A 25,608-nucleotide genomic window follows, 5' to 3' on the forward strand; every position below is an offset into this window, starting at 1 on the left:
CAGAGCTACTTAAACTTATATAATATAAAGAAAAAAATTGGACACTGCAATCTTACTGGAGTTCTTTAAAATACAGTTACGTCTACAGTGATAACATTTTTTTCTGTCAAATGCTTGGTATTTATCTAACACTCAAGATGAACACATTAATCAAGAGCAAGAATGCACAAGTATGTTATGCTGCTTCTTAGAGAAGTTGTTAAAGAAGCTTCTATCATCCCACATCATATTTGTTTTTCATATATTGCATATTCAGTATAACATGACTTTTCTATTTATCTTTTGTCACCATTTCCTTTACCATTCTATTCTACCTTCACATTGGTTACTATAGAAAAATTAATAATCACAGTGTGGGTTCTGTCTAACAGTCTTGCTGCATGGTTTAGATAGACTGCATGGCTAGCAGTCTAATCTCACAGAGTTTCAGCAAGGAAATATCCAAATGACACTTATAACATAGTTATCTTTAGAATTGGGGGGGAATGTGTTTGTTTAATTATCAACCGTCTTTTTCTTTTGAACATGTGTAAGTTGTTGCCTTTTAGTACAGAAATGGTACTTCAGATTATTTTCATCTGTTTTTTTTAAATCTGTTAGAGAACACTAGTTTTACAAGTGTTTTAACTATACAAAGCAAACCCTTATTTTGTTTTAATATTTCATTTGATATCTTACATGCATCTCTAGATACAGTCACATATGATTGCATGATATTTTGTATGTGCAATTCTACACGGCACATCTTTCAAGTGAGAACCTTAATTGATAGCATGGGGCTGTAGCTCATGTCATAAAAACAATTGATCTTTTAGGGCTGGTGACTTACGATAAAGAATATGATAAATCATGTTAGGGTTTTTAGGGGAAAAGGCAAAATAATTAATGTATATAATTATAAAATTAAGGAGTCTTTAAAAACACTAAAACAGTTTTAACTCTTTGTAGCAGATATAGTCTTCCTGTGCTCATATTGTTGAGGATCTAGCACAACAGTTGTTTACTATCACATCCACCATAAACAGAGACAGCTAACAGGAGAGTTTCAGAGAATGTGGTGTGGACTCTCCGCTTTGAGCCAGTGGAACTTGGCGAATGGTGCATTTGGTCTGTGTGTGAGTTCTGCATACCTGGGTCCTGTAGCTGGGCTATGGGCTCCTCAGTATGCAGCCGAAACAGGTCTGCTTGTTGATGTCTTGGTAAGAGCTGTGTGTCTCTGAACCTTGGATCTTTGATCATCCTCACTGTTTGCTCTGAATGTTTAATTGCTCCCTGCTGGTGAGGGATGGAGCTGAGCTGAGCTAAACAGGGAGACTTGGTACAAAAAGTTACTTGGTAGGCAAACCCAAGAACCATGAACAGAAGCAGCTGAAAGGATAGTTTGAGCTGGTATGCTAATGTGACAGTGCCCCCTCTGATCACCGAGCACTACACAGAGTCTGCTCGATCTGGTGGGGCAGTCAGTCAGCTCCTCTTGCCTGAGACCCTGTGGGAGTTCCGTTCTGGGCTATAAAGGGTGTTAGTTTCTGTCCCACTGGGGTGTGCCAGTTTCTCTGTATACTTGGTGGGGTTAGCTGGTCCTCAGAGAGTCTAAGAACCCCTTTGGTTCTTAGGTCTCTGAGGGAATTAGTAGGGGACTCAGGGCCACCTAGCCCACTGGGTTCTGGCCCAGGGCCCTAAAACCAGGGCCTCAATGACTCCTGCTGTGCCTTGAGCACTTTCCTACCTCTGTTGACTCTGTAGGTTTCTTCAGCCTGTAGAGCCGGTCATCCCTTCTCTTCAGTGTTGTCTTTGGGTGGTTTCTCACCAGTTTGCTAGTAGGACTTTCCTTCTCCAGCCTGCTTGCTCCTCTGGCAACCATCTCACCCCTCTACTTTTCAGCTCTTTTATTCTTCCAGCTGCTGTGAAAATACCAGCCAGTGCTGGCTGCTGATTACAGCATTAACTCCTTGGTTGCTTGGTCAGCATGGGGTCTATGCAGGGGTGTTTTTCAGGGAGTTGAGAGAGAGGGAGTATGAGAGTCCTTCCTACCAGATACAGCTCTTTTTTCAATTCCACAGTGGCCAGCAATGGAATAGTGTTTGTGATCTGCAACAGATGTTTCATGTTCTCTTTCCAGCCTGAAGCCAGAAGGGACTTCCTGTGTACGAAGTGCAAGTTGGTGTCAGTAATGGAAGAAAATATTCTTAGACTAGCAGGGCAACTGGAGACACTATGTAGAATTGGAGAAGCTAAAGAGTTCCTGGACAAGCAGGTTGGGGAACATCAATACCCTAAACAGAAGGAAAAATAGAGCTGCTATCCACCAAGGAACTAGAGAGAGCGAATCAGACAGAAGGATTGGCAGCTAATAACTACTAGAGGCAAGAGCATGAGGTGTCATTCTACACTTATGAAGGCAGATCAGAATGGGCAAGCTCTGGCCACCAGAAAGAAGAAGACCAGAAGAATTCAACACCAGTAAAAGTTTCCAATCGATAATAGGTCCTCAAAATAGAAATAGTGGAAGATCTCTTTCAAGATCTTGAATGGAACAGTGAATTGTATGGAGAACACCTGTGGATGGCTGCTCGGCCCAACCTGTAAGAAAATCAAGCTTGCCTACAAAGAGATCTCAAACCATCCAAGGCAGACAGATGAGCCTTGTTGGGGATTTTGTACGAAGAAGAATTGAAATAACATTCTTCAGAGGACTGGCAGATAGTCCTTCTATCTTTCTAGAGTTAAGACACAAGATGTCACACTGAGGCCTGGTCTACACTGGGGGGGTGGGGGGGGTTGAACTAAGGTACGCAACTTCAGCTACGCGCGGGATTGACGTCCGCAGCTCCCCCGTTGACCGCCGTTCGCAGTGGTGGAGTTCCGGAGTCGACGGGAGCGCGTTTGGAGTTCGATATATCACGTCTAGATGAGACGCGATATATCGAACTCCGAGAAGTCGATTGCTACCCGTCGATCCGGGCGGGTAGTATGGACATACCCTAAGATTGGATAGGCTTCTGAATTTGATGGGCAAGGATCCATTGGTGATAGTTCATATTGGTACTAATGACACTGTGTGACAGGATATCTCACAACTTCCAGTGAACGGAGTGAGGAAGAAGAACATCCAAGTGATTGTATCAGGGCACTCATTTAGCACTTACAGGTGCATTCTGCAGGCATGTGGAATTCCTTTCCGTATAATCAACATAATCAAAAGCTTCTATTTCAACTTTACATGCAATGTTTATCACAGTGAGCTCAGTTTTGAAGTCAAAACAGGAGTACGTAAGGGGTGTGTCATGTCTGCAATCATTTTCAACATTGCCATCGACTGTGTAATGCAGCGTATGAGAAAAGACATGCCAAGAGGCATTAAATCCGGGGTAGGAAACCTATGACATGTGTGCCAAAGGCGGCACGCAAGTTGATTTTCAGTGGCACTCAGATTGTCTGGGTCCTGGCCACCGGTCTGGGGGGCTGTGTATTTTAATGTAATTTTAAAGGAAGGTACTTAAACATTTAAAAAACCTTATTTACTTTACATTCAACAATAGTTTAGTTATATATTATAGACTTATAGAAAGAGACCTTCTAAAAACGTTAAAATATATTACTGGCACGCAAAACCTTAAATTAAGTGAATAAATGAAGACTCGGCACACCACTTCTGAAAGGTTGCCGACTCCTCCATTAAATAGACACTCTTCTCATCCCTTGAAGACCTGGACTTCCCAGATGATGTCTCTCTCCTATCACATACCCAACACCATATACAAGAAAAAATAACTCGACTCAACGCGTTCAGCTGGCAAACTGGACTGAAAATCAACCGCAATAAGACTGATATCATGACCTTTAATATTTCCTCACCATCACCAGTATGGATAGAGGATTATGTTCTCACCAATATAGAAACATTCACATACTTGGACAGCACCATCAGCCAGGACGGTGGAACAAGCCAGGACATCCGGAACAAAATCAGTAAAGCCAGGAACACCTTCAGGAACTTAAATACAGTCTGTAAATCATTAAAATACAACACCAAAACCAAATAAGATTTATCAGAGCTGCATACTTTCAGCACTGCTTTATAGTGCAGAATGCTGGGGAATGAGAAAGTATGACATGTCCAAACTGTCTTCATTCCATACAACCTGCCTCAGAAAAATCCTCCATATCTTTTGACCCAGAACAATCTCAAACCAAGATCTATTGGCACAGTGCAGCCAAGAGGATCTGAGCACCATCATTGCCAGGAGGCATTGGAGATGAATTGGCTGTGTGCGTCAGATGAAAACTGATTCCATCACCAGAGTAGCAATAAGATGGACACCTGAAAGCAAGTGAAAATGAGGCCGCCTGAAAACAACATGGCGAAAATCTGTGGAAGCTGAGCTGAAAAACCTGGGGCACAGCTGAGGAATCAATTGAAAGACTTGTCAGAAACAGACAGGAGTGGAGGAGCTTCATCACTGCCTTAAATGCCAGAGGCGTAATAGGAACATGATGATGATGATGACTCATTTAGCACAAAATCAAGAGGTTGAAAATAAAATTAATCAGGGGACATAAAGAGAATAAATTCTTTAATTAACTACACACCAGTGTTCAGAGTGTGGGTAACAAATGAGTTAGTACTAAAACATCCATGGAATTTCTAAATAGTAGAGATAATTTCCTAACAAAAAAGCAGCAAAGAATCCTGTGGCACCTTAGAGACTAACAGATTCTGTTAGTCTCTAAGGTGCCACAGGATTCTTTGCTGCTTTTACAGATCCAGACTAACACGGCTACCCCTCTGATACCTAACAAAAAAAGTTGCATCCAACATGGGGGAATTCTATATTTGACTTCCTGATCTTGATAGAGCAATTGATGACAAAACTAAACATTAGTGTTAGCTTAGGTACAAGTGATCATGACTTTGATAGTAATTACTATAAATCAGAATCTAGGAGTTGTGGCAAATTGATAAGGGAAGTAAAAGGACTTTAAGTATATTAGGAACAACAACAAAAATCCTGATGCTGTATTGGTCCATTACTAGATAGAAATGGTAAAATTGTCAATAATAATATAGAAAAGGTAAATGTGTTCAATAAATACTTCTGTTCTGTATGGTGTGGGGGGAGAGGAAGCAGATGATGTCATCATATAACACTCCATTCCACTAGTAAGAGTTCTTTATCAATCAAGTCCCATATCAACTGCTCCATTATCTTGCCTGGGATCAATGTCAGACTGACAGGCCTATAATTACCTGGGTCATTTCATTTACCCCTTTAAAATATTGACACAAAATTAGCTTTCTTCCAGTTTTCTAGAACTTTCCTGGCATTCCAAGTCTTACTGAAAATCAATGTTAACAGTCCAGCAAGCTCCTGAGGCAGTTTTTTCAGAACTCTTATGAAACTCCTTATTGTCCTTACCATTGATGGCCAGCGATTGCTCCTTCTATATTCATCTAGTAACAAAGAATATAGGTTATACGTACAGGCTGGGAGGCTCTATCCTGGCAAGCAGTAACTTTGGAAAAGATTGGGGGGGATGTAGTAGGTAATCAGTTGAAGACGAGCTCTCACTGTGACACTGTGGCCAAAAGAGCTAATGCTTTTGGATGCATAAACATGAATTTTGTGTATGAGCCGAAAAGTTAATTTACCTGGTGTGATCTGTGCTGGAATACTGTGTCTAATTCTGGTATCCACAATTCAAGAAGGATGTTGATAAATTGGAGAGAGTTCAGAGAAGAGCCACAAAAATTATTAAAGAATTAGAAAACATTCCCTTTAGTGATGCATTCAAGAAGCTAGGTCTATTTAGATAAAAAAAAGAGGAGATTATTGGATTACAGTCTATAAGTAGCTACATGGGGAACAAATTTAATAATGAGCTCTTCAGTCTAGCAGAGAAAGATATAACAAGATCCAATGGCTAGAAATTGAAGATAGACAAATTCAGACTGGAAATGAGGCATACATTTTTAACAATGAGATTAATTAACTGTTGGAACAATTTACCAAGGATTGTGGTGTATTCTCCATCACTGGCAATTTTTTAATTAAGATTGGATTTTTTTTATAAGATATTCTCTAGTTCAAAAGGAATTATTTTGGGGGAGTTTGTGGCCTATATTATACAGGAAGTCAGACTAGATGATTACAGTGCTTCTGACTGGACTTGATATGAAGCTATGTATCTATGATTTGTTTTAAAAAAAAAACATGGAATCCATGTAATCACTGACAAAACACAGCTTGAAGTCTGTGTAGATTATAAACAAGAAAGCGGTATTTACATACTTTGTCTAACATTACCCATGTCCCATTAAATTACCAGAGAACTGGTATCAGACAAATTCAGTATTTTTTTTACCGTTTATGGAATTCCTAATTAACCCTTTCCTAAATGTAAGTTCCCTTCACTTCGACTTCAGATTGTCACATATTGGCTGAATGCAATATTAGAGTCATTGAGCAGATGTTTTCAGGTAACTATCCACAGTATGCAGCAGCAGTCAAAAAAGCTAACACTGTTAAGAACCAGTAGGAAAGAAATAGATAATAAGACAGTAAATATCATAATGCCACTATATAAATCTATTGTAGTCCACCCTTTGTATGCTGCATGCAGTCTTTGTTGCCCCATCTAAAAAATATTAAAATTAGAAAAGATGCAGAAAAGGGCAAGAAAAATGATTAAGGGTATGGAATAACTTCCATGTGTGGAGGGTGTAAAAAGACTAGGACTGTACAGCTTGGAAAAGAGATGAGTAAGGGTGATATGATAGAAATCTATAAAATCATGAATGGTGTGGAGAAGGTGAGAAAGGAATCCGTTCACATGACACACGAACCAGGGGTCACCCAATGAAATCAGGAGGTGACAGGTTTGAAACTAAAATAAGGAAGTACATCACACAACACAAAATCAACCTGTGAAACTCGTTGCTGGGGGATGTTGTGAAGGCCAAAGTATAATTGAGTTTAAAAAAAAATTAGATATGTTCTTGGAGGATAGGTCCATAAATGGTTATTAGGCAAGATGGTTAGGGATGCATCCCCATAATCTGGATGTCCTTATGCCTCTGACTTCCAGATGGTGGAACTGGATGACAGGACAAACTGCTCGATAATTGCCCTGTTCTGTTCATTTCGTCTGATGCATCTGGCTTCAACCACTGTCAGACCCAGTATGGCTATTCTTGTGTGTCCATAAAATGCCATTCTCCTCAAATAGGACAATTTCACTTTTATAATCCTAATAATTTCTGCATTAGTATGGTTTAATTTTTAAAATTGTAGGATTTTTTTTTAAATGATTGGGGATGTGTATTATTTTCAGTATACTCATTCTCAAAAACAGTTCACTTTTTTGGCTAAAACTTCGCAAAAAAAATCATATTTGGCCACAAAAATATTTGGCCAAAATATGAAACACTCATGAATTTATAAGACACTGAAAATAGACTTAAAGTGTGTGTGTGTATGTATATATATATACATACATATGTATGTATATATATATACATACACACACACACTTTAAGTCTATTTTCAGTGTCTTATAAATTCATGAGTGTTTCATATTTTGGCCAAATATTTTTGTGGCCAAATATGATTTTTTTTGCGAAGTTTTAGCCAAAAAAGTGAACTGTTTTTGAGAATGAGTATACTGAAAATAATACACATCCCCAATCATTTTAAAAAAAATCCTACAATTTTAAAAATTAAACCATACTAATATATACATATATGTATGTGTATATATATATATACACACACACACACACAAAAATAGGCATCCATAGTTATAGCTGTTGCTGTTGTTCCAGCTCTAATGTATAGATTTAACTGGAAAATTAAGTGACATGTACTGATACTTCTTAAGGGTTTGGTTTATTCAAGTATGTTTTCCAATTTCAATGAGGAATTTTGTGAGAAAGTTATTTATGCTGTTGGAACTGGAATGAAAGGAGCAGAAGAACCAGGAAAAAGAAGCTGCTGGCATCTGACTCCCTATTAAAAGGATAGTTCTGTAGCAGTTTATCACCACACCATTTGATACTCCAGAAGAAAGGGCAGAAGTTAGTTATCTTGCTTGTCTGACTTACGGCATTCCCTATTGTGTTTTAAGAACTTCCATGTGACAGTGATACACCTGAATTTATATTAGAAGAAACAATACCGGTAATTTACCTTCAAGACTTTTTTTCCTTCAGACCAGGGCTGCCCGGGGGGGGCAAGTGGGGCAATTTGCCCCAGGCCCTGGGCTCTGCAGGGGCCCCCAAGAGAACAGGTGAGGCTCCTGCCCCAGCCCCGCCTCTGCCCCTCTCCTGGAGCCTCAGGTCCTCCAGGGGCGTTCCTGAACAGCGGTGCAGTGGGGCCTGAGCTCCACCCCACTGAGAGCCTCGTGGTAAGGGGGCGGGGCTGGGAGCTCCAGGCTGAGCGGCTCCTCCCCTTACCACGCAGCTCTGAGCGGGGAGGAGCTCACAGTCCTGCCCCCTTACCACGCGGCTCTGAGCTGGGTGGAGCTCAGGCCCCACCAGAGCCACGCTGCACTGCTGTTCAGGGACGCTCCTGGATACGACGCACTGAAGCTCCGGGTGAGCGGGGAGCCGGGGGTAAGAGGCCGGGGCCGGGGGGGGTTGGATAAGGGACAGGGAGTTCCGGGGGCAGGAGGGGGCATAGGTTGTGGGGGGTGGTCAGGGGACAGGGAATGGGGGGATTGGATCGTGGGCATTCTGGGGGTCTGTCAGGACTCATCGGGGGGGGGGTCGGGGCAGTCAGGGGATAGGGAGCAGTGGTGGGGTCCCGGGGTGGTGGTGGTGGTGGTGGGTCTCTGGGGGATAGCGAGGGGGCAAGGAGCAGGATGGGTCAGGGATTCTGAGGGGGGCGGGCAGTTGGGGGGGTCAGATAGGGGGCAGGGCCAGGCTGTTTGGGAGGCAGAGCCTTCCCTACCCTAAAGCTCATTCAGCAGTTTGAGGCTTGCAGAAGTGCCAAGCTGTGAGCTTTTCCATTAGGGCTACCATCCCTTTCTCTTCTCAAATGCCAAATTATAGTCTACATTTAATTTCAGCGCCATAGGGAGATTCATGTCTGGGGAGGGTAGCTTCATTTAAAATTAGCCACTGGGGGAGGGATCACATGAGAAGAGCAATATCCTACACCACCTACCTCCTTCCCAACCCTACCAAGGGAGACCTCCCCCTTCCTTGCATTCCCTGAGGCTTCAGAGGGGTTAATTCTGTGGTTCTCAAACTTTTGTCCTGGTGACCTCTTTCACACCTCTGAGTGCGACCCCTGCCTTATAAATTGAAAACACTTTTTTATATATTTAACACTTATAAATGCTGGAGGCAAAGCGGGGTTTGAGGTGGAGGCTGACAGCTCGCAACCCCCAGTAATAACCTTGTGACCCCCTGAGGGGTCCCAACCCCCAGTTTGAGAACCCCTGGGTTAATTTAATTTTAGCACCCTGTGTCCATTCAGATGCATATTCTATTTTGAGCATGTCAGTTTTCACAACATAGGCTCATCCCAGATTCTGGAACAAGCTCAAATGCTCAGTTCGTGGAGTATGTATATAAGCTATACTAAAGACAAACCCACAGTAACCGTCTCCAGTTTGTGAGGGACCCCATGGAGCCAGTCTCTAGGAAACAGATAAATGCATGGAGGTTAAGTCCATTAATGGCTATTAGCCAGGATGTGTAAGGAATGGTGTCCCTAGCCTCTGTTTGTCAGAGAGTGGAGATGGATGGCAGGGGAGAGATCACTTGATCATTACCTGTTAGGTTCACTCCCTCTGGGGCACTTGGCATTGTCCATTGTCAGTAGAGAGGATACTGGGCTGGATGGACCTTTGGTTTGACCCAGTATGGCTGTTCTTATGTTCTAACATAAATGAACCCAAAGTTATGGAGACAGATATGAGTCAAGGAAGCCAGCAGAGTATCAGAAACCTGGAAAAATCTCTGACTGGATGGGCTCAGGTGTTCGGTCACAAGCTGAGGTGGTTCAAAAGTTTTGGATTTTTTTAAGCAGAATTTTTCATTGTTTCTTTAAACAATCAAATACAGCAAGCAGCAAATATTTGGCCACACACTTCTGAAACCCCAAACCATATTCAGGTTTTGGCAGACTAATTTCAGCTTTTCAATTAAAAAAAACACAACAATTTTTGAAGGAAAGCAGACATTGTCTGTGATTTTTTTCTGCTTTTATAAACCCCTAGTTTTCGATCCAAAAAAAGTTTTGACGGAAAATATTTGTCCAACCCTTTTAATGAGCTTTAGTGCCTTTTAGCACTAGCTGATGCTGAGAACCAGTGATACCTTGTAAAGAAGTTTTCTCAAAACTGGGTTTGTGCCGAGATGCGGAAGGTTTATTTTTCCCAGGTCTGCCCATGTAGAGGAGCAAGTGGGGAAATTTGCCCGGGCCCGCAGGGGCCCACACAAGAATATAATAATGCAATTTTTTTATGGAAGGGGCCCCCGAAATTGCTTTGCCCCAGGCCCCCTGAATCCTCTGGGCGGACCTGCTCCAGACTACAACTTTTATAATTTAGGAATAAAAGTACTAAGTGCTCAGCATCCTAACTTATGCTTAAAACACCCTTTCTTCATCCACAATTTGTAGCTGTGTGCATTGTGGATCTTAACTATATTTATTTTATTGGGTTGTTTTATTATTGTTTAACACACTATTAAAATGGCATAAACAAATAGGCACTGTACATAAATTGTTATGACACTGTAGCACTCAGATTATGAATTGTTGCCTTTTGTATTTTATAGGCTTTTCAGACTAATATTTATGTTGACCATTGACAATTTCAGGCTTTGCTCTCTGTACATGATACTGTTGCTCAGAAGAACTATGATCCAGTATTGCCTCCCATCCCTGATGATATTGATGAGGAGGAAGACTCAGTAAAAATAATCAGACTGGTCAAAAATAGGGAACCACTGGTAAGTTATCTTTCCTTTTGTTGCTTTCTTTAATAGTAGAAAATGATTAAGATGGCTAGCATTAGCTGGAAATATGAATAAATAGTCATTTCAGGTTTTTCCAGAATGCTAAGTAGCTGTGAATTCCACCTTCACATTACTGAAGTAATTCAAATGGGTGAGCTTCTTGTTGATATTCTTACTTCAAGCCAGTGTGTCCACTGAAATCAATGAAATACTCATTTTTAATCTTGAACCTGAACTATGAGCTTGTTCTAAAGAGCAAAAATGATAGGGAATCCCCAGTGAAATCTAGATCTTTGTCACGAACTGTTCCTGTTAGCATTAATATTGAGAATGTGACCTTTTGGTACATTGAAAAGGAGCTTAAAATACATTTGTAAATACCTTGAATTGAAGTCTGAGCAAATTTAAGTTGTCTGTTTTTGTAGTTTGGATTAAAACAGCAGAAAGTTGATAGCTTCATGGGAATATCTGGAAAAATTAAATTAAGCCAAGTATGTATTACAGGAATATTAAATTGTTGTACTGATTTGCTGTAGACAGAGAGTCACATTATATAATATGTAGTTAATTACTCCCCCCCTCTTCCCCGCTAACCAGCAAATGCTTTGTTTTAGGTTATGCTAAAGATGTGTTTAATGGAAAGGAATCTTGAAGAAATATCTATAAAAGTTACTTTTAAAGAGCTGAAATTGTGTACCCAGGATGGTAGGGAGAGAGTGATGCCTATGTTAGACATACAGTGGGAGCTTGTCTCAGCTGATATCTCAGTAATGCCCTCAGTCTTGACAGATCTCTGGCGTCAGTCAACAAGACATGAATTTTAGTATTGACTGACTCTGGGGGCCCATGGGTACAGTTAAAAGTTTGACCATATGGAAATATTTTACTTGGTATTAACATTCTAAATCTTTTTTCCGAATATTTAAATCACATGCCTATTTACAAAGCTTTTCATTTTTTATCACATGAATTCCTTCTGTTAGAGAAGAAACTTAGTCAAGAGAAGAAATTGTATCTACTTTTAATTCTGAGAGGTGTGAAAAATTGAGTATGCCATATAAATTTAGTTAAAATTAAATAACTTGTTTTTAGTATTAATTGAAAACATCATTGACTTGTCTGAGTCTGTATCAATAGCTTTGTGTCACAGAAGCTTAAAAATATAAAATCTCAGAATTTGTGCCATTTTCATAAAGTTTAACATTTAAAACACTTGCAAATTGCTTTGGGGCCAGATTTAACATTTTAACGTGTAGCAGGTTTTAGCTATCAGTAAATAAACATGGTCTCAAAAATTGTGATTTTATGTTATGCTTATTCATATAAGTGGCTATTTTTATAAAAAGTATCAACTTTGAAAAAGTAATGCTGGAAGGGTGATGCCTGAAAACTTTTGTGAAATGTTTATAAAGTACAGTGTATTTTTCAGGCGCAAAGTTGCTGTAATTTTTATGCATGCCTATCATTATGGAGAAAGGGAATACACTAACTAGACATTGCAAAGTGCCAATGTTCCTTACTGTCTTAGAATTTAGGATTGTTAATGTTGGATTTGTGTAAACAAACACACAGCAATGAAAAGGTGATTGACTTGTGCTAGATAGGATTGACAGGTAGAAACAAACATGACCAGTGAAAGAAACTAGTTTTTGAAGCTGTGTGGAAATTTAACATTTAAAATGGACAAATAAACATTAATACACTCTGATCTAAAGCAAAGGTTACATTTAAAAATATGGGTTACATTAAAAATGTGGCTTATTGGAGTATTCATTTTTATACGTTGCCTGATTGCTATATACCTTTATTTAACAGGCAAAGCATGCAATAAATCTGAAGTCTCTCTGACTGTCTTTACTCTTAACCTATATTACAGGCCAAACTTGTTTTGATTTGTTGTTAATGCTTGAAAAATAAGGGCATATTTTGTTAATATTCTGGAACCAGCAGTATCCAGCAGATGAATGGATGGAGTAGTACTGTTCATCTCTAGGACATAAAAGTAAACAAAAAAGGGTCTAGCTCCTGGAGAAGTTGCATTAATGTGTCAGTACTTTTGCATGCTGCTTGCTGCTATACCTTTAACCACATTCTCAATCTCTGATCTCCATATGGTTTCCAAACTTCTTATTTCCCTTTAAAAAAATATTTAAAATTGAGCTATGCTATTACACCTGTGTATGTCCCATTTTGGCTAACTCTCTCCTTTGGCTAGCAACACTAAAAACCTTTTTCAGACTCCCAAGATCCAACCTTAACTGTCTTTGCTTTTTGAAGCACAGTATGAGAAGCTGCATTCCATGTACCACTGAAAATACTGGGGCTCAACAATTCATAAGAACAAACGTTCTTGCCAGATTGTACACACCTCATGGATTAGGCAGGGCTTGCAATAACATGAGGGAAGCTGCTTTTTTAGTATTTCAGCAAAATCAAAAGTACTTATACATTTAAAAACAAATTAATTGATGTTTGAGGATATTTTTAAAAACTATAGTGGGCAAGGTTTGGAGATGAGTAGGAGAAGCCTTTTTTTTTTCAAACCACTTTGCCTTTTTATAATGTGTAGTACATGGGCTAGCCTTGAAGGCCAGTCACAAGACTCAACTAGTGCTCTATGTGGCTGCATTCTCACTTGGGCCTTGTCTTCCCTATGAATAAAAGATGTGTTCATATCGATCAGGACATGTAGGGGAATGAAGACAGACACAGGGATAGATTTAAACAGAAGGCTGCAAATATATTAACACTGAGTTGGGACACTATTCACCCTTCCTCTCCTGTCACTTATATCAGCCATTTAACTGGCTCCAGTGCCAGGTTAGAAGGCTTCCACCACATAACCCATACCTCAGTGTACACTCTTTTCAGCCTGCCCCCAGGACTCAATTCACTTTTCTGAATAATCTCACTCTCCATCCATAAGGGAAGTAGAGGGTACCATAAGGGTACAATGGCCTACAAAGGTCCAGAGTGACCTAGACAAATTAGAGGATTGGGCCTCAATAAATCTGATGAGGGTCAACAAGGACAAGTGCAGAGTCTTGCACTTAGGACGGAAGAATCCCATGCACTGCTACAGGCTGGGGACCGACTGGTTAAGCCACAGGTCTGCAGAAAAGGACCTGGGGATTACAGTGGACTAGAAGCTGGATAAGAGTCAACAGTGTGCCCTTGTTGCCAAGAAGGCTAACGGCATATTGGGTTGCATTAGTAGGAGCGTTGTCAGCAGATCGAGGGAAGTTATTATTGCCCTCTATTCAGCACTGGTGAGGCCATATCTGGAGTATTGTGTCCAGTTTTGGGCCCCCCACTACAGAAAGGATGTGAACAAATTGGAGAGAGTCCAGCAGAAGGCAACAGAAATGATTAGGGGGCTGGGGCACATGACTTATGCGGAGTGGCTGAGGGAACTGGGGTTATTTAATCTGCAGAAGAGAAGAGTGAGGTGGGATTTGATAGCAGCCTTCAACTATCTGAAGGGGGGTTTCAAAGAGGATGGAGCTAGGCTGTTCTCAGTGGTGGCAGATGACAGAACAAGGAGTAATGGTTTCAAGTTGCAGTGGGAGAGGACTATGTTGGATATTAGGAAACACTATTTCACTAGCTGAAGCACTGGAATGGGTTACCTAGGGAGGTGGTGGAATCTCCATCCTTAGAGGTTTTTAAGGCCCAGCTTGACACAGCCCTGATGGGGATGATTTAGTTGGTGTTGGTCCTGCTTTGAGCAGGGGGTTGGACTAGATGACCTCCTGAAGTCTCTTCCAACCCTAATCTTCTATGATTCTAAAGACTTCAGGACTACCCTTCTTCAATCGGTACAGTGAAATCCAAGATCTCTTTTACCGTTGGGAGCTGTCCCTTTTGGCTTTTATCCTTACTGGACACTGACTGCAAGTTGTGATGAACTAAACATTACTACAAATGCCAAACAGTAATTTCTCTTATTTAGCCCAACTGTGCTCCATAATGTTGTGAGGAAGGCCAAATCTCCCCCCCCCCACTCTCCCCCCCCCAAAAAAAAACCCAGAAAAACACCAAGCTTCCAACAACTTGACTCCAATGGGAAAAAGTCCTTCCTGACCCCAAAACAGGCAGTTGGTTAGACCCGCAACATTCTAAAACAGAGCAATTATACTAAAACTACAGAGAGGAAGGGTGGAGCAGCTAACAAGAGGAAGAGGATCCAAAAAGCCTGGGCACAGGCTTAAATTAATGGGGGCGGGGAAAGCAAGGGGCTGGCCAATGGAAGTTGAAGAGTCTCTGGAGGAAATACAGCCCACCTCTGCATTCCAAGGCATACGCCTTCTTCCTCTGGGGTTGTCCACCGCAGTGGAGGTCCGATCAAGTTTTACACCCAATGATATGGGTAGGTGGCAGATTTAGTAGGCTAATTTGAGTTAAGTAACTAAGTCCCCCATAACTCGTGAAATCTGCAAACTCTCTTGTCTTCACTAGGATTTTACTTCAAGTTAGCTTACTTGAGTTAGAAACACACCATTTTTTTCATAGCAAAGACAGGGTGTTGGTGGTATTAGTTGCACAGAACATATTACACCATTCTTCCTCAGCAAACAGGCTTCCCATTGCTTCCAGGAGCAATTCTAAGTGTTGTCCTTGGTCTTTAAGCTAAGGTTCCTGGCTACCTGATCACCTCTTTCCCTACATGGTATGACAATTAAGGCTAGTTGCAGTGATTTTAACAATCCTTAGATTTAAACATCATTGGAAAGATAGCTGGGCATCCTTAGAAGAAGGCCTTGGGTTATGACTTTCAGATTCCATCCTGGTTTAATGGAACTCAGCTTGTCGACTTCTAGGGTAAGAGTGTAAAACTTCATCCTTGTATAGCCTTTTGCGTGAAGGGTGGAAGCCTGTGTGTTGTGTGGATGGCTGTATTGGAGATGTCTTGTATTTTTATTTTACTTAAGAACACTTTACTAAATGTATAAATAAGCATAATTTCACAATTGAGAAAGAAGGCTGTATTGGTTAAAAAACTGACCTGGGTAAGAGGGGGGAAATAAAAAATAAAAATATATATGTATATAACAAATAGACGAAAGGGGGAGTTATAGTAATGAATATAAATCAGAAGCTAGGAGTGTAGCAAATTAATAAGGGAAGCAGAAGGACACAAAGAGAAATCTACAACCAGCAGAGGAAAGGCCAGTAAGAAGGAATTTTTAAAGTGTATTAGGAACAAATAACATCCTGACAAAACATTGGTCCATTAATAGATGGAAATGGTAAAATTATCAATAATAATGCAGAAAAAGCAGATGCGTTTGATAAATATTTCTGTTCTGTATTTGGGGAAAAAAGCAAATGATGTAATCATATCATATGATAACACTCTTTCCATTCCACTAGTAAGAGTTCTTTATCAATCAAGTCCCATATGAGCTACTCCATTATCTTACCTGGGATTGAAGTCAGACTGACAGGCCTATAATTACCTGGGTCATCACATTTACACATTAGTTTTCTTCCAGTTTTCTGGAATTTCCCTGGTATTCCAAGAATTACTGAAGATCAACATTAACAATCTAGCAAGCTCCTGATCCAGCTCTTTTAAAGGTCTTAAGATCAATAAGGAGTTTCCTATCTCTGCTTGCCATAGATTTCTCCTTGTGTATTAATCTAGGAACAAACAATGTAGGCCATACTTACAGTTTGAGGGACTCTATCTTGGGAAGCAGTAACTTTGAAAAAGATTTGGGAGTTGTGTTGGATAATCAGCTGAAAACAGGTTCCCAGTTTGACACTGTGACCAAAAGAGCTAATGCTTTTGGATGCATATATAGGGGAGAGGTTAGTTTACCTTTATATTTGGTACTGTGCGACCTCTGCTGGAATACTGTGTCCAGTTCTGGTATCCACAATTCAAGAAGGAAGCTGATAAATTGGAGAGGGTTCAAAGAGCCACAAGAAGAATTAAAGGTTTAGAAAACCATTTTTAGTGATAGGCCAAGGAGCTCAATCTATTTAGCTTAACAAAGAGAAGGGTAAGGAGTGGCTTGATTACAGTCTATAAGTATCTGTGTGGGGAACAAATATTTAACAATGGGCTCTTCAGTCTAGCAGAGAAAGGTATAACAAAATCCAATGGCTAGAAGTTGAAGCTAGACAAACTGAAACTGGAAATAAGGTGTATATTTTTAACAAAGTAATTAACCATTGGAACAATTTATTTTGGTTCATGGTGGATTCTCCATTGCTGGCAATTTTTAAATCAAGATTGGATTTTTTTTTTAAAGATATGATCCAGTTCAAAAGGAATTACTTTGAGGGAGTTTTTGGCCTCTTTTATACAGGTGGTCAGACTAGATCCCAATGATCCCTTCTTACCTTGGAGTCTATGAATCTATTGAGAAAAGCACTTTACTATTAATTTAATTTTATGGTGGATTGTTCAGGAAGGATGTTTATTACTTAAAAACCTTGATGTCACAGAGTGGCTGGCTTCTGAATGAAGTAGGTCCAGCTGCCCTGTGACAGAACAGGTGCTGTCAGTTTGGCCAATTAAAAGGACAGGGCAGCATCTGGCCTATAAAGGATCAGGGCACCTGGGTGTGGGAGGGAGACCCAGTATATCAGAGCAGACTGGTTCAGTCGGGGACAGATGAGAGCTGCCAGAGACTTGAGGGAGTGGAAGAAGGTCCCAGAAGGAAGCAGAAGGTGTTTCCTGGGAAACAGCTGAAGGCAAGAAGAGCAGTGGAAGGCGTTTGTTGGCTAGTGTCTCCAAGCCAGACGGCCATAGCCAGAGGACTGGAGAGGGCTAAAGAAAGGAGATGCAGAGGGAGTTGCCTGCAGGCTCTAAGCTGGAGAGTCCAAATCAAGGGCCAGAGAGGATTGAAGGCAGGGGAGCAGTAGAGGAGCTTAACCTCTGAAATCTTCAGAGCTGGAGAGCTGGACTCCAGAGTAACTGTAAGAGGGCCAGGGGGAGTGAAGGATGCTCCTCAGCAGAGGCTGTGGGAGGATTCCTGCTCGGGTAAAGTGAGGTTGCACTCCATTTGGAAAGGCTGGGGTGGCTGTCCTGGTACAAGGACAGAGGAGGACTGTCAGAGGGTCCGGTTGTGGTCAAAGTCACCAGTGTGTCATATGTGGGGCATCCAGAGATGAGATAGCTTGAGTTTTAATTACTGCTTGCTCTTCAGTGAAAAATGGACTGCATATTTGGAGACTTATGTTTTGGATCATTTGCACAAGCTTTTTTAAATAATTTGGTCCCAAGGAAGGATAGTATTGAGACAAGAAACCCAATAACTTTACTTCAGGCTAACCTGAGAGGGGAAACTGAGGCAGGCACAGGCCAGCACGCTACGCGGGACTACCCTGTGACACCTGGTTTGTGTCCAGTTATTGGAAGTAAGCTTCAGACTAACATCTGTTACTGTGGTGCTAGAGCTTAGTATTGAGATAGAGTAGATGTATTAATGATTGATTTTTATCAGTTTATATACAGTAATATTGAAATCAGTAGTATTTGCTTCCTGTATAAAAATACTCACTTTAAAACTTTGGCTAGAATAATTGCAGTAAAATCCTCATAATTTTTCTAACTCCCAGGCATATTTGCATCTGAAATTAAATTGTAATAAAGAACTCAAGCAAATGTCATAGCTATATAATTATATTATAAAAATATAAAAGCATATTTTTAGCAAATTACAGAAAGAATGCACTGTTTAGAGATAGGATTTCATTAGAATAAATATAAAATGTAAAAGCGTGTGCAATACACAGACCCAGAATTCTACTACAGAGTGGTGGCTGCTGTCAGAATTTCTCCCAAAGAGACTCTGAACATGGGGTGGTGATTAATTTTCTAGGGAGTTTTCTTTTCACAGCAAATATAGCCTGTGTGTAATAAACAAATACAAATCAAGCTCCCACTTGGCATTTGAAGTATTCTGTTGTATTTTAGATTTGAGTTTTTAGAGGTAAGTTTTACTGACAACCATTAAAAATGTTAAACACATACAAATCATTTGACGCCTGTTAGTTATTTGTGCATTTTTCCACCTTTGTGCTCCTGATGTACTTTACATTTGAAACAGTGATACACATGTTACTCTGCTTTATTTTCTTGATGACAAATTAAGAAAGGCAGAAATAAAAGAAAATTCAATATATATTTCATAAACAACTTACTCCGACCTCAACTGTAACTGTAACTCTTCTTTGACGAGATAACACTAAGCAGTTGATACCGATACACATTTCAGCATGTGAGATCCAACAAGTGTTGGGGGGAAAAGTTGGGACACCGAGTCACAAGTCCACCCAATTGAGGCGTAATCAATTTTGGCTTTTATTTATACAATTTCAGACAGAATTATTGTCACCTATAGTGTCTGGACATACATTTATGCCAGGCAAGACAAGATAGAATTGGCCAGGCCCAGGTTACCGCATTCTGGGGCACCGGGAAGTTCTTCCACCTTCCATGATGATAGTTGCCTTCTCTGATCCCTTGGTTTGGTCCTTCAGTCACATTCTTCAGTTTCTGGTCTGGTGTTTCTCCAGTTTGGGCCCATGTTCACTTTGGTCTTTTACGTGTTTCTACATTACAGATTACTTAATCTCTATCCAATTGGCTTTTAGCACATCAACCCTTTGGATTTTAGGTAACCCACACATTATACATGGACGAGCTTCATTTGCCCAACTTCTGTATTTTTCCTGCTGGTTTTGCAGTTTCTGGGTCATGTTGTTGTGTCATCCTGCCCTGGGTCTTCCCAGAAAAAAAGGGTTATTATTATTATATGTTTGTGTATCTTTTACTTACATCTTCCAACATGACATGTTACCTTTGTTTTTTCAGCAGTATTTTAAATAGATTAGCAATTTTATGTAAAAGAAGAATTAGCAAAACCACATGTATGCCACCAAAACCTTGGCCTAAGTGTTACCTCATCAGTACTCATTCACTATGCATAATTACAAATCATAAAAAATATAGCTATTGGAAGCTTTTCATCTTATCATTAACAATTCTTCATGTTATATTTCAATGTTATACATCAATATATGTTATTCTGTGCTATTCTTAATCTATTAGAAAGGAGAGGGGAGTTATGGAAAACATAATTCTTTAATGGCAGCATTTCTTATTTTCTTTAAACATGGCTTTTTCATTCAAAGTTCAGTTTTGCTTCGCTTCTTTAGAAATTATCAGTTGAATGAGAGGTGTCTCAATTTTAGGGCCTTGTTATGTGGTTGCTTTTACTGGTACCTCAACAGCAAGGTTCCCCACACTATCCTACCTGTGTGCTTCCACCCTGTTGAGAAGAAATACCTATTGAAGATAATCAATTGTTCAGACTCCATGTTAACCCTCCTCTATTATTTATTACTTTCTGTCTCTATTGAGAATACCAGCAAGTTGCTAGTTTTAATGGTAATTTTTTGCTATAGACAGCAGCTCACTAGGAGTTGACTTCAGTCTTCTCACACGGGCTGCTAAACAGCCATTGGATAAAAAAAGTATTTATGCTTTATTTAGTTGTTAATTGTTAAAACACAGTTATGACAGATACAGGAAATGTCCCATATTTCTGAATTGTATGAGTTCTCCCTTATATGCATTCTAGATCAGTGCTACAGAACAGGATGATTTTCCAAAGCCATCTTTGTTTCTTGGATGATTCTTAAAGACTCCTTTGTGAAAAAACAAAGTAGCCACGTGTGTGTGTGTGTGTGTTGTTTTAAAGGCATAAATGTTAGCTAAATGTGTGCAAAAAAACATTTTGTGTGTTTGGCAACATGGCCTCTTTTTATGCAGGAACTTTACTATATATATTGTTTTTCAATTTTTAGCAGTACATAAGTGCAATTCTAGAGGCTGACCCAGTACAAATAGTATAGCCCTGTACACTTAGGGGAAATATTAAAGTCCAAAATTATATTGTTTTCATGTTCCCCTCAGATGCATAATAAGGAACCTGCCCCCATCACAGGGTCCCAGAACCCAGGCTCCAGCCCGAGCCTGAATGTCTATGCTGCAATTTTATAGCCCCGCAGTCGAAGCCCCATGAGTCCAAGTCAGCTGACACAGGCCAGCCACAGGTGTTTTATTGCAGTGTAGGCATGTCCTGAGTACAAATACCACACCTGTAGAAAATTGATGGGTTACTGCTAGCCTCCTGAAAAGAACTGAACAAGTGACCAATCGTATAGGATAGAACAAGAAACAGATTTCTATCAACCAGATACAAACAACAGAAATGTGTATGTAATATTAATTAATTACTTATATTTCATGTAATAACAGATTTTTATTAACAGGTGCCGTTTCTGTTTGTGGACTACAGTATACATCATTACAGCATGCAATTTTACATTTTAAATGTTTTCTAGTCCAGTGCATTTAAATCTTGCTAAGACTTACCAAAATCTTTTTTTTTTTTAAAGGGGGCCACTATTAAAAGGGATGAACTTACTGGTGCGATTGTGGTGGCTAGAATAATGCGAGGAGGAGCTGCAGACAGAAGTGGTAAGAGAGGTCTTTTTTGGCACTAACCATTCAAATTATTTAACTCAGAAAAGGGCATGTGTGGGAGAGAGTGAGTGACTAGTGAGATATATCCGTATTGCATACAAAGATAACTGGCAGTTGGGTCATCTAGGGTGGTATTTTGGAGCTGGTGATGGTAGGGAAAAGGAATGGTGAAGGTCAGGGACAGTGTGGGACCCTTACTGAATGAGGGAGGCAACATAGTGACAGATGATGTGGAAAAATCTGAAGTACTCGATGCTTTTTTCCCCTCGGTCTTCACAGACAAGGTCAGCTCCCAGACTGCTTCACTGGGCAACACAGTATGGGGAGGAGATGAGCAGCCCTCAGTAGTGAAAGAACAAGCTAAGGTCTATTTAGAAAAGCTGGACATGCACAAGTCCATGGGTCCAGATCTAATGCATCCAAGAGTGCTGAGGGAGTTGGCTGATTTGGTTGCAGAGCCATTGGTCATTATCTCTGAAAATTCATGGTGATCGGGGGAGGTCCCGTACGATTGGAAAAAGGCAAATATAGTGCCCATATTTAAAAAAGGGAAGAAAGGGAACCTAGGGAACTACAGACCGGTAAAATCATGGAGCAGGTTCTCAAGGAATTTTGAAGCACTTGAAGGAGAGGAAGGTGATCAGAAACAGTCAACATGGATTCACCAAGGGCAAGTCATGTCTGAAGTCTTTAAACCATGATTGGAGGACTTTAGTGGCCTGCATTGTGCAGGAGGTCAGACTAGGCTGGGATGATTGATCATAGATCATAGAATATCAGGGTTGGAAGGGACTTCAGGAGGTCATCTAGTCCAATCCCTTGCTCAAAGCAGGACCAACACCAACAGGGGATTGGTCATCTAGTCCAATCCCCTGCTCAAAGCAGGACCAATCCCCAGTTGGTGTTGGTCCTGCTTTGAGCAAGGGATTGGACTAGATGACCTCCTGAAGTCTCTTCCAATCCTAATATTCTATGATTCTGTGATTTCCTGTTGAATGAAATGTGGAAATGATTTAGTGTTTTTGAGTTATTAAATGAAAAAGCACAATAAGTTTTATCAATTATTGTTTATTACTTGACAGATTTGTGCTTAGGAATGCTGATACGTGCAAAGACTGGTTTAGTTCAGATAAGAATTCAAGGATTTGTTAGAATAGATTTTCTTTGTAGATTTCTCATGCTTTCTGTTTCTGGATGGATCATAAATAGCGCAATAGTAGCCATGCTCTCTGTATTATCTTTATACTGAAAATATGAAGTGAAGTGTGCAAAAATTTAAAAATGGTCTGTGTTCTTTACAATGGTTGGGTTCAATTCTTATTTTCTACAAACCAGTATGCCCATCTCTAGTATAGGCACTAAATGTAGATAGTAATTTTGTCTTAGTTCAGTGGTCCCCAAATTGTGGGGCATGACCCCCCCGCGGGAGCATGGAGGAATGTTTGGAGGGGTGCCTGGGCTAGCCCCCATGGGGGCAGGGAGGGAACGCCACACTTCCAGCCTTGCTCCTCCCCCAGCCCTGCTCTGCTTCCAGGCCTGGGCTAGGCCTCATGGGAGCAGGGAGGGAGTGCCATGTTTCCAGCCCCGCTCCACCCCCAGACCAGCACTGCCCCAAACCTGTTGAGCCCCCAGTCCCACTCCATCTCCACTCCACCCCCTGCCCTGTCCCCAGACCAGCTCTGCCTCTAGCCCCAGCTCCTCCCCTATCCACAATTCCGCCCTCAGCTCTGCCTTCAGCCCAAGCTCTGCTGCTCAGGAAGCCTTGGCTGTGCAATAATGGAGGGGGTGCAGACAGATTCTGTTAATAGTTGAGAGGGGTACAACTGTAAAAGTTTGTGCACCCTATCTTAGGTGATGTCTTCAAAGAGGAGCAGAAGTGGATGGGTTTAATGATACATGGGGTTTTAATTTGGTTATTTAATTAGTTATTCATAATTTTACATATAGACATCCTGTATAAACTAATCCTGACCAAGGAAGATATTTAACATGCAGTAAAATTATATATAAATTATATATTGTTCACTGCATGTTAAATATTTGAAGGAAATGCGGTAATTTCAGTGCAAATAGAGAAGTATTTTCCAGTGATGAGGAGGCATAGCATGCCTCTTAAAGGTTCAGAAGAATTTAATGGGCATAGAATTGATTTTGAAACCTAATCTAAATGCATTGATATTTGCTATTGTGTGTAGAGTGTCTTGTCTTTAATTCTGTAAATGGGAGTTCTCCATTGCACTTAGATAGCATAGAAAACTATTTAACTGCCTCACCTCTAGGTGGCAAATGTCACTGATATCACAAACTCCAACACCTTCAGTTGTTGGATTCACTGCACCTGAAGCAAGGGGAACGTTGTTCGGGCTTGCCAAAGGAAGGCAGCAGTGCTTTATGGTGAGGGATGGGGGGAAAAGAAGTCAGAAATTGCAGCAAAATGTGAGTGGTGGTCAGCTTTGCGGTGCTGACTCACCCTCTTGGAATGTGAGGGTGGAAAGCTTTAAAGGTGCAAGCCCTGGGCGTTGGAAGCCCTTTCTCCATGCAGCAAGCAAGGCAGCAAGGAGGTGCTGGATAAGGGAACAGAACGGGGAAAGGGGACTCTCATGATTGGTACGGCAGGGAGCCAACTCCCCTTTTTTATAGCTCACCTTAACCCTCCTATGAGGGTGGGGCGGATGGTAAGGTCGAAGCCATGGGTTAGCTGGGGGTCCTGGATGAAAAATTCAGTGGGGGCTGGTGAAAGCCCCGGGTAGTTATTTGAATAAACACGGATTTGCCTGCACTTTACACTTTATCTGCCGGGTATTCCCAGACATCTATATTATAAAATTGTGGCCTGATTAAATCAATATCAGGTGTCTCCTATCCTCCTTTCTGGACAAACCTTTTTTCTCTGCAACACAATTTTTGCTTTCCTTTTACTTGTGTCAGGACAGTGAATTTTACCTTTCATTTTCTGTCAGTAGTTGTTTAGTGCAGTGGTTTTCAAACTTATTTTCTGGCAACCCAGTTGAAGAAAATTGTTGATGCCCACGACCCAATGGAGCTGGGGAGGAGGGGTTTGGGGTGTGGGAGGAGCTCAGGGCTGGGGCAGAGGGTTGGGATACGGGAGGGGGTCAGGGCTCTGGGCTGTGGGTGCAGGTTCTGGGGTGGGGCCAGGGATGAAGGGTTTGAGGTGCAGGAAGGAGCTTCAGGTTTGAGGGGGGGCTCAGGGCTGGGGCAGGGGATTGGGGCACAGGCTTACCTCCGGCGGCTCCGGGTCATCAGCGAGGGTGCAGAGGCAGGCTTCTCACAGGTCCTAGGCTCTTGCCTGCAGGCACCCCCCCTCCCCCACTTCCAATCGCCGTTTCCTAGCCAGTGGGAGTGCGGAGCCAGTGCTCAGGGCAGGGGCAGCACACGGAGCCCCATGGCTCCCCCACCTAGGAGCCGGACCTGCTGCTGGCTGCTTCTGGGGGCACAGCGCGGTGTTGGAACAGGTAGGGACTAACCTGCCTTAGCTGGACAACACTACGGATGGTACTTTTGACGGCTCAGTCAACCGTGACCCAGTACCTTACATTTCGCAACCCAGTACTGGGTTGCGACCCACAGTTTGAAAACCACTGGTTTAGTGTAATGATTTTTGAAGTATTTAAAAAGTGTTTGGAACTTTTAATAATTCTGCTACAATTGTAACTTAGTAATTCAGAAAAAGTTGCTATATGATCAGTTTTGCAACATGTCATTGACTCGCATTGATGGTGCTCAGCACGTTACAGAATTGGACCATAAATTAGCACTCACTGTGGGTTAGGGTTGCCAACTTTCTATTGGCATAAAACCAAACACCCTAGCCCCGCCCCTTCCCTGAGACCCCGCCCAGTACATTTCCTCCTCCTTTGGTGGCTCGCTCTCCCTCACCCTCACTCGCTTTTACTGGGTTGGGGTGTGGGATGGGGTGAGGACTCTAAATGGGGGGGCGGGCTCTGGGGTGGGGCCAGAAATGAGGAGTTCAGGGTGTAGGAGGGGGCTCTGGGCTGCCGGTTCAGGCTGAGAGATTTGGAATGTGGGATGGGGTTGTGGGTTGAGGGAGGGGGTTGGGCTGTGGGAGGGGTGAGGCTCTGGGCTGGGGGCCAGGAATGAGGGGTTTGGGGTGCAG

The 25,608-nt window shown here is 41.4% G+C and overlaps 1 protein-coding gene and 1 long non-coding RNA gene across 11 annotated transcripts in view; one reads left to right on the forward strand and one right to left on the reverse strand.

Moving 5' to 3' along the window:
- Positions 1–25,608, forward strand: part of MPP7 (membrane palmitoylated protein 7) — a 300,103-nt gene that overhangs the window by 194,632 nt on the left and 79,863 nt on the right. For all 10 annotated transcript variants that reach the window (XR_005593934.1, XM_039523991.1, XM_039523987.1 and 7 more), the window contains 2 exons: positions 10,829–10,960; positions 21,386–21,467. Coding sequence is in view for 9 of the 10 variants with exons in the window: in XM_039523991.1 (XP_039379925.1) it covers positions 10,829–10,960; positions 21,386–21,467 (214 nt within the window). In the remaining variant the exon portion in view is untranslated. The remainder of the gene's footprint in view (positions 1–10,828; positions 10,961–21,385; positions 21,468–25,608) is intronic.
- On the reverse strand, positions 11,077–18,549 carry LOC120397691. Its single transcript, XR_005593935.1, has 3 exons — positions 18,481–18,549; positions 11,348–11,434; positions 11,077–11,160 (listed from the first exon to the last, which is right to left on the reverse strand). It is a non-coding gene; the product is annotated as an uncharacterized LOC120397691 (long non-coding RNA).

Source organism: Mauremys reevesii, linkage group 2 (assembly GCF_016161935.1).
Source record: "Mauremys reevesii isolate NIE-2019 linkage group 2, ASM1616193v1, whole genome shotgun sequence".
In the NCBI taxonomy this organism is placed as follows: Eukaryota; Metazoa; Chordata; order Testudines; family Geoemydidae; genus Mauremys; species Mauremys reevesii.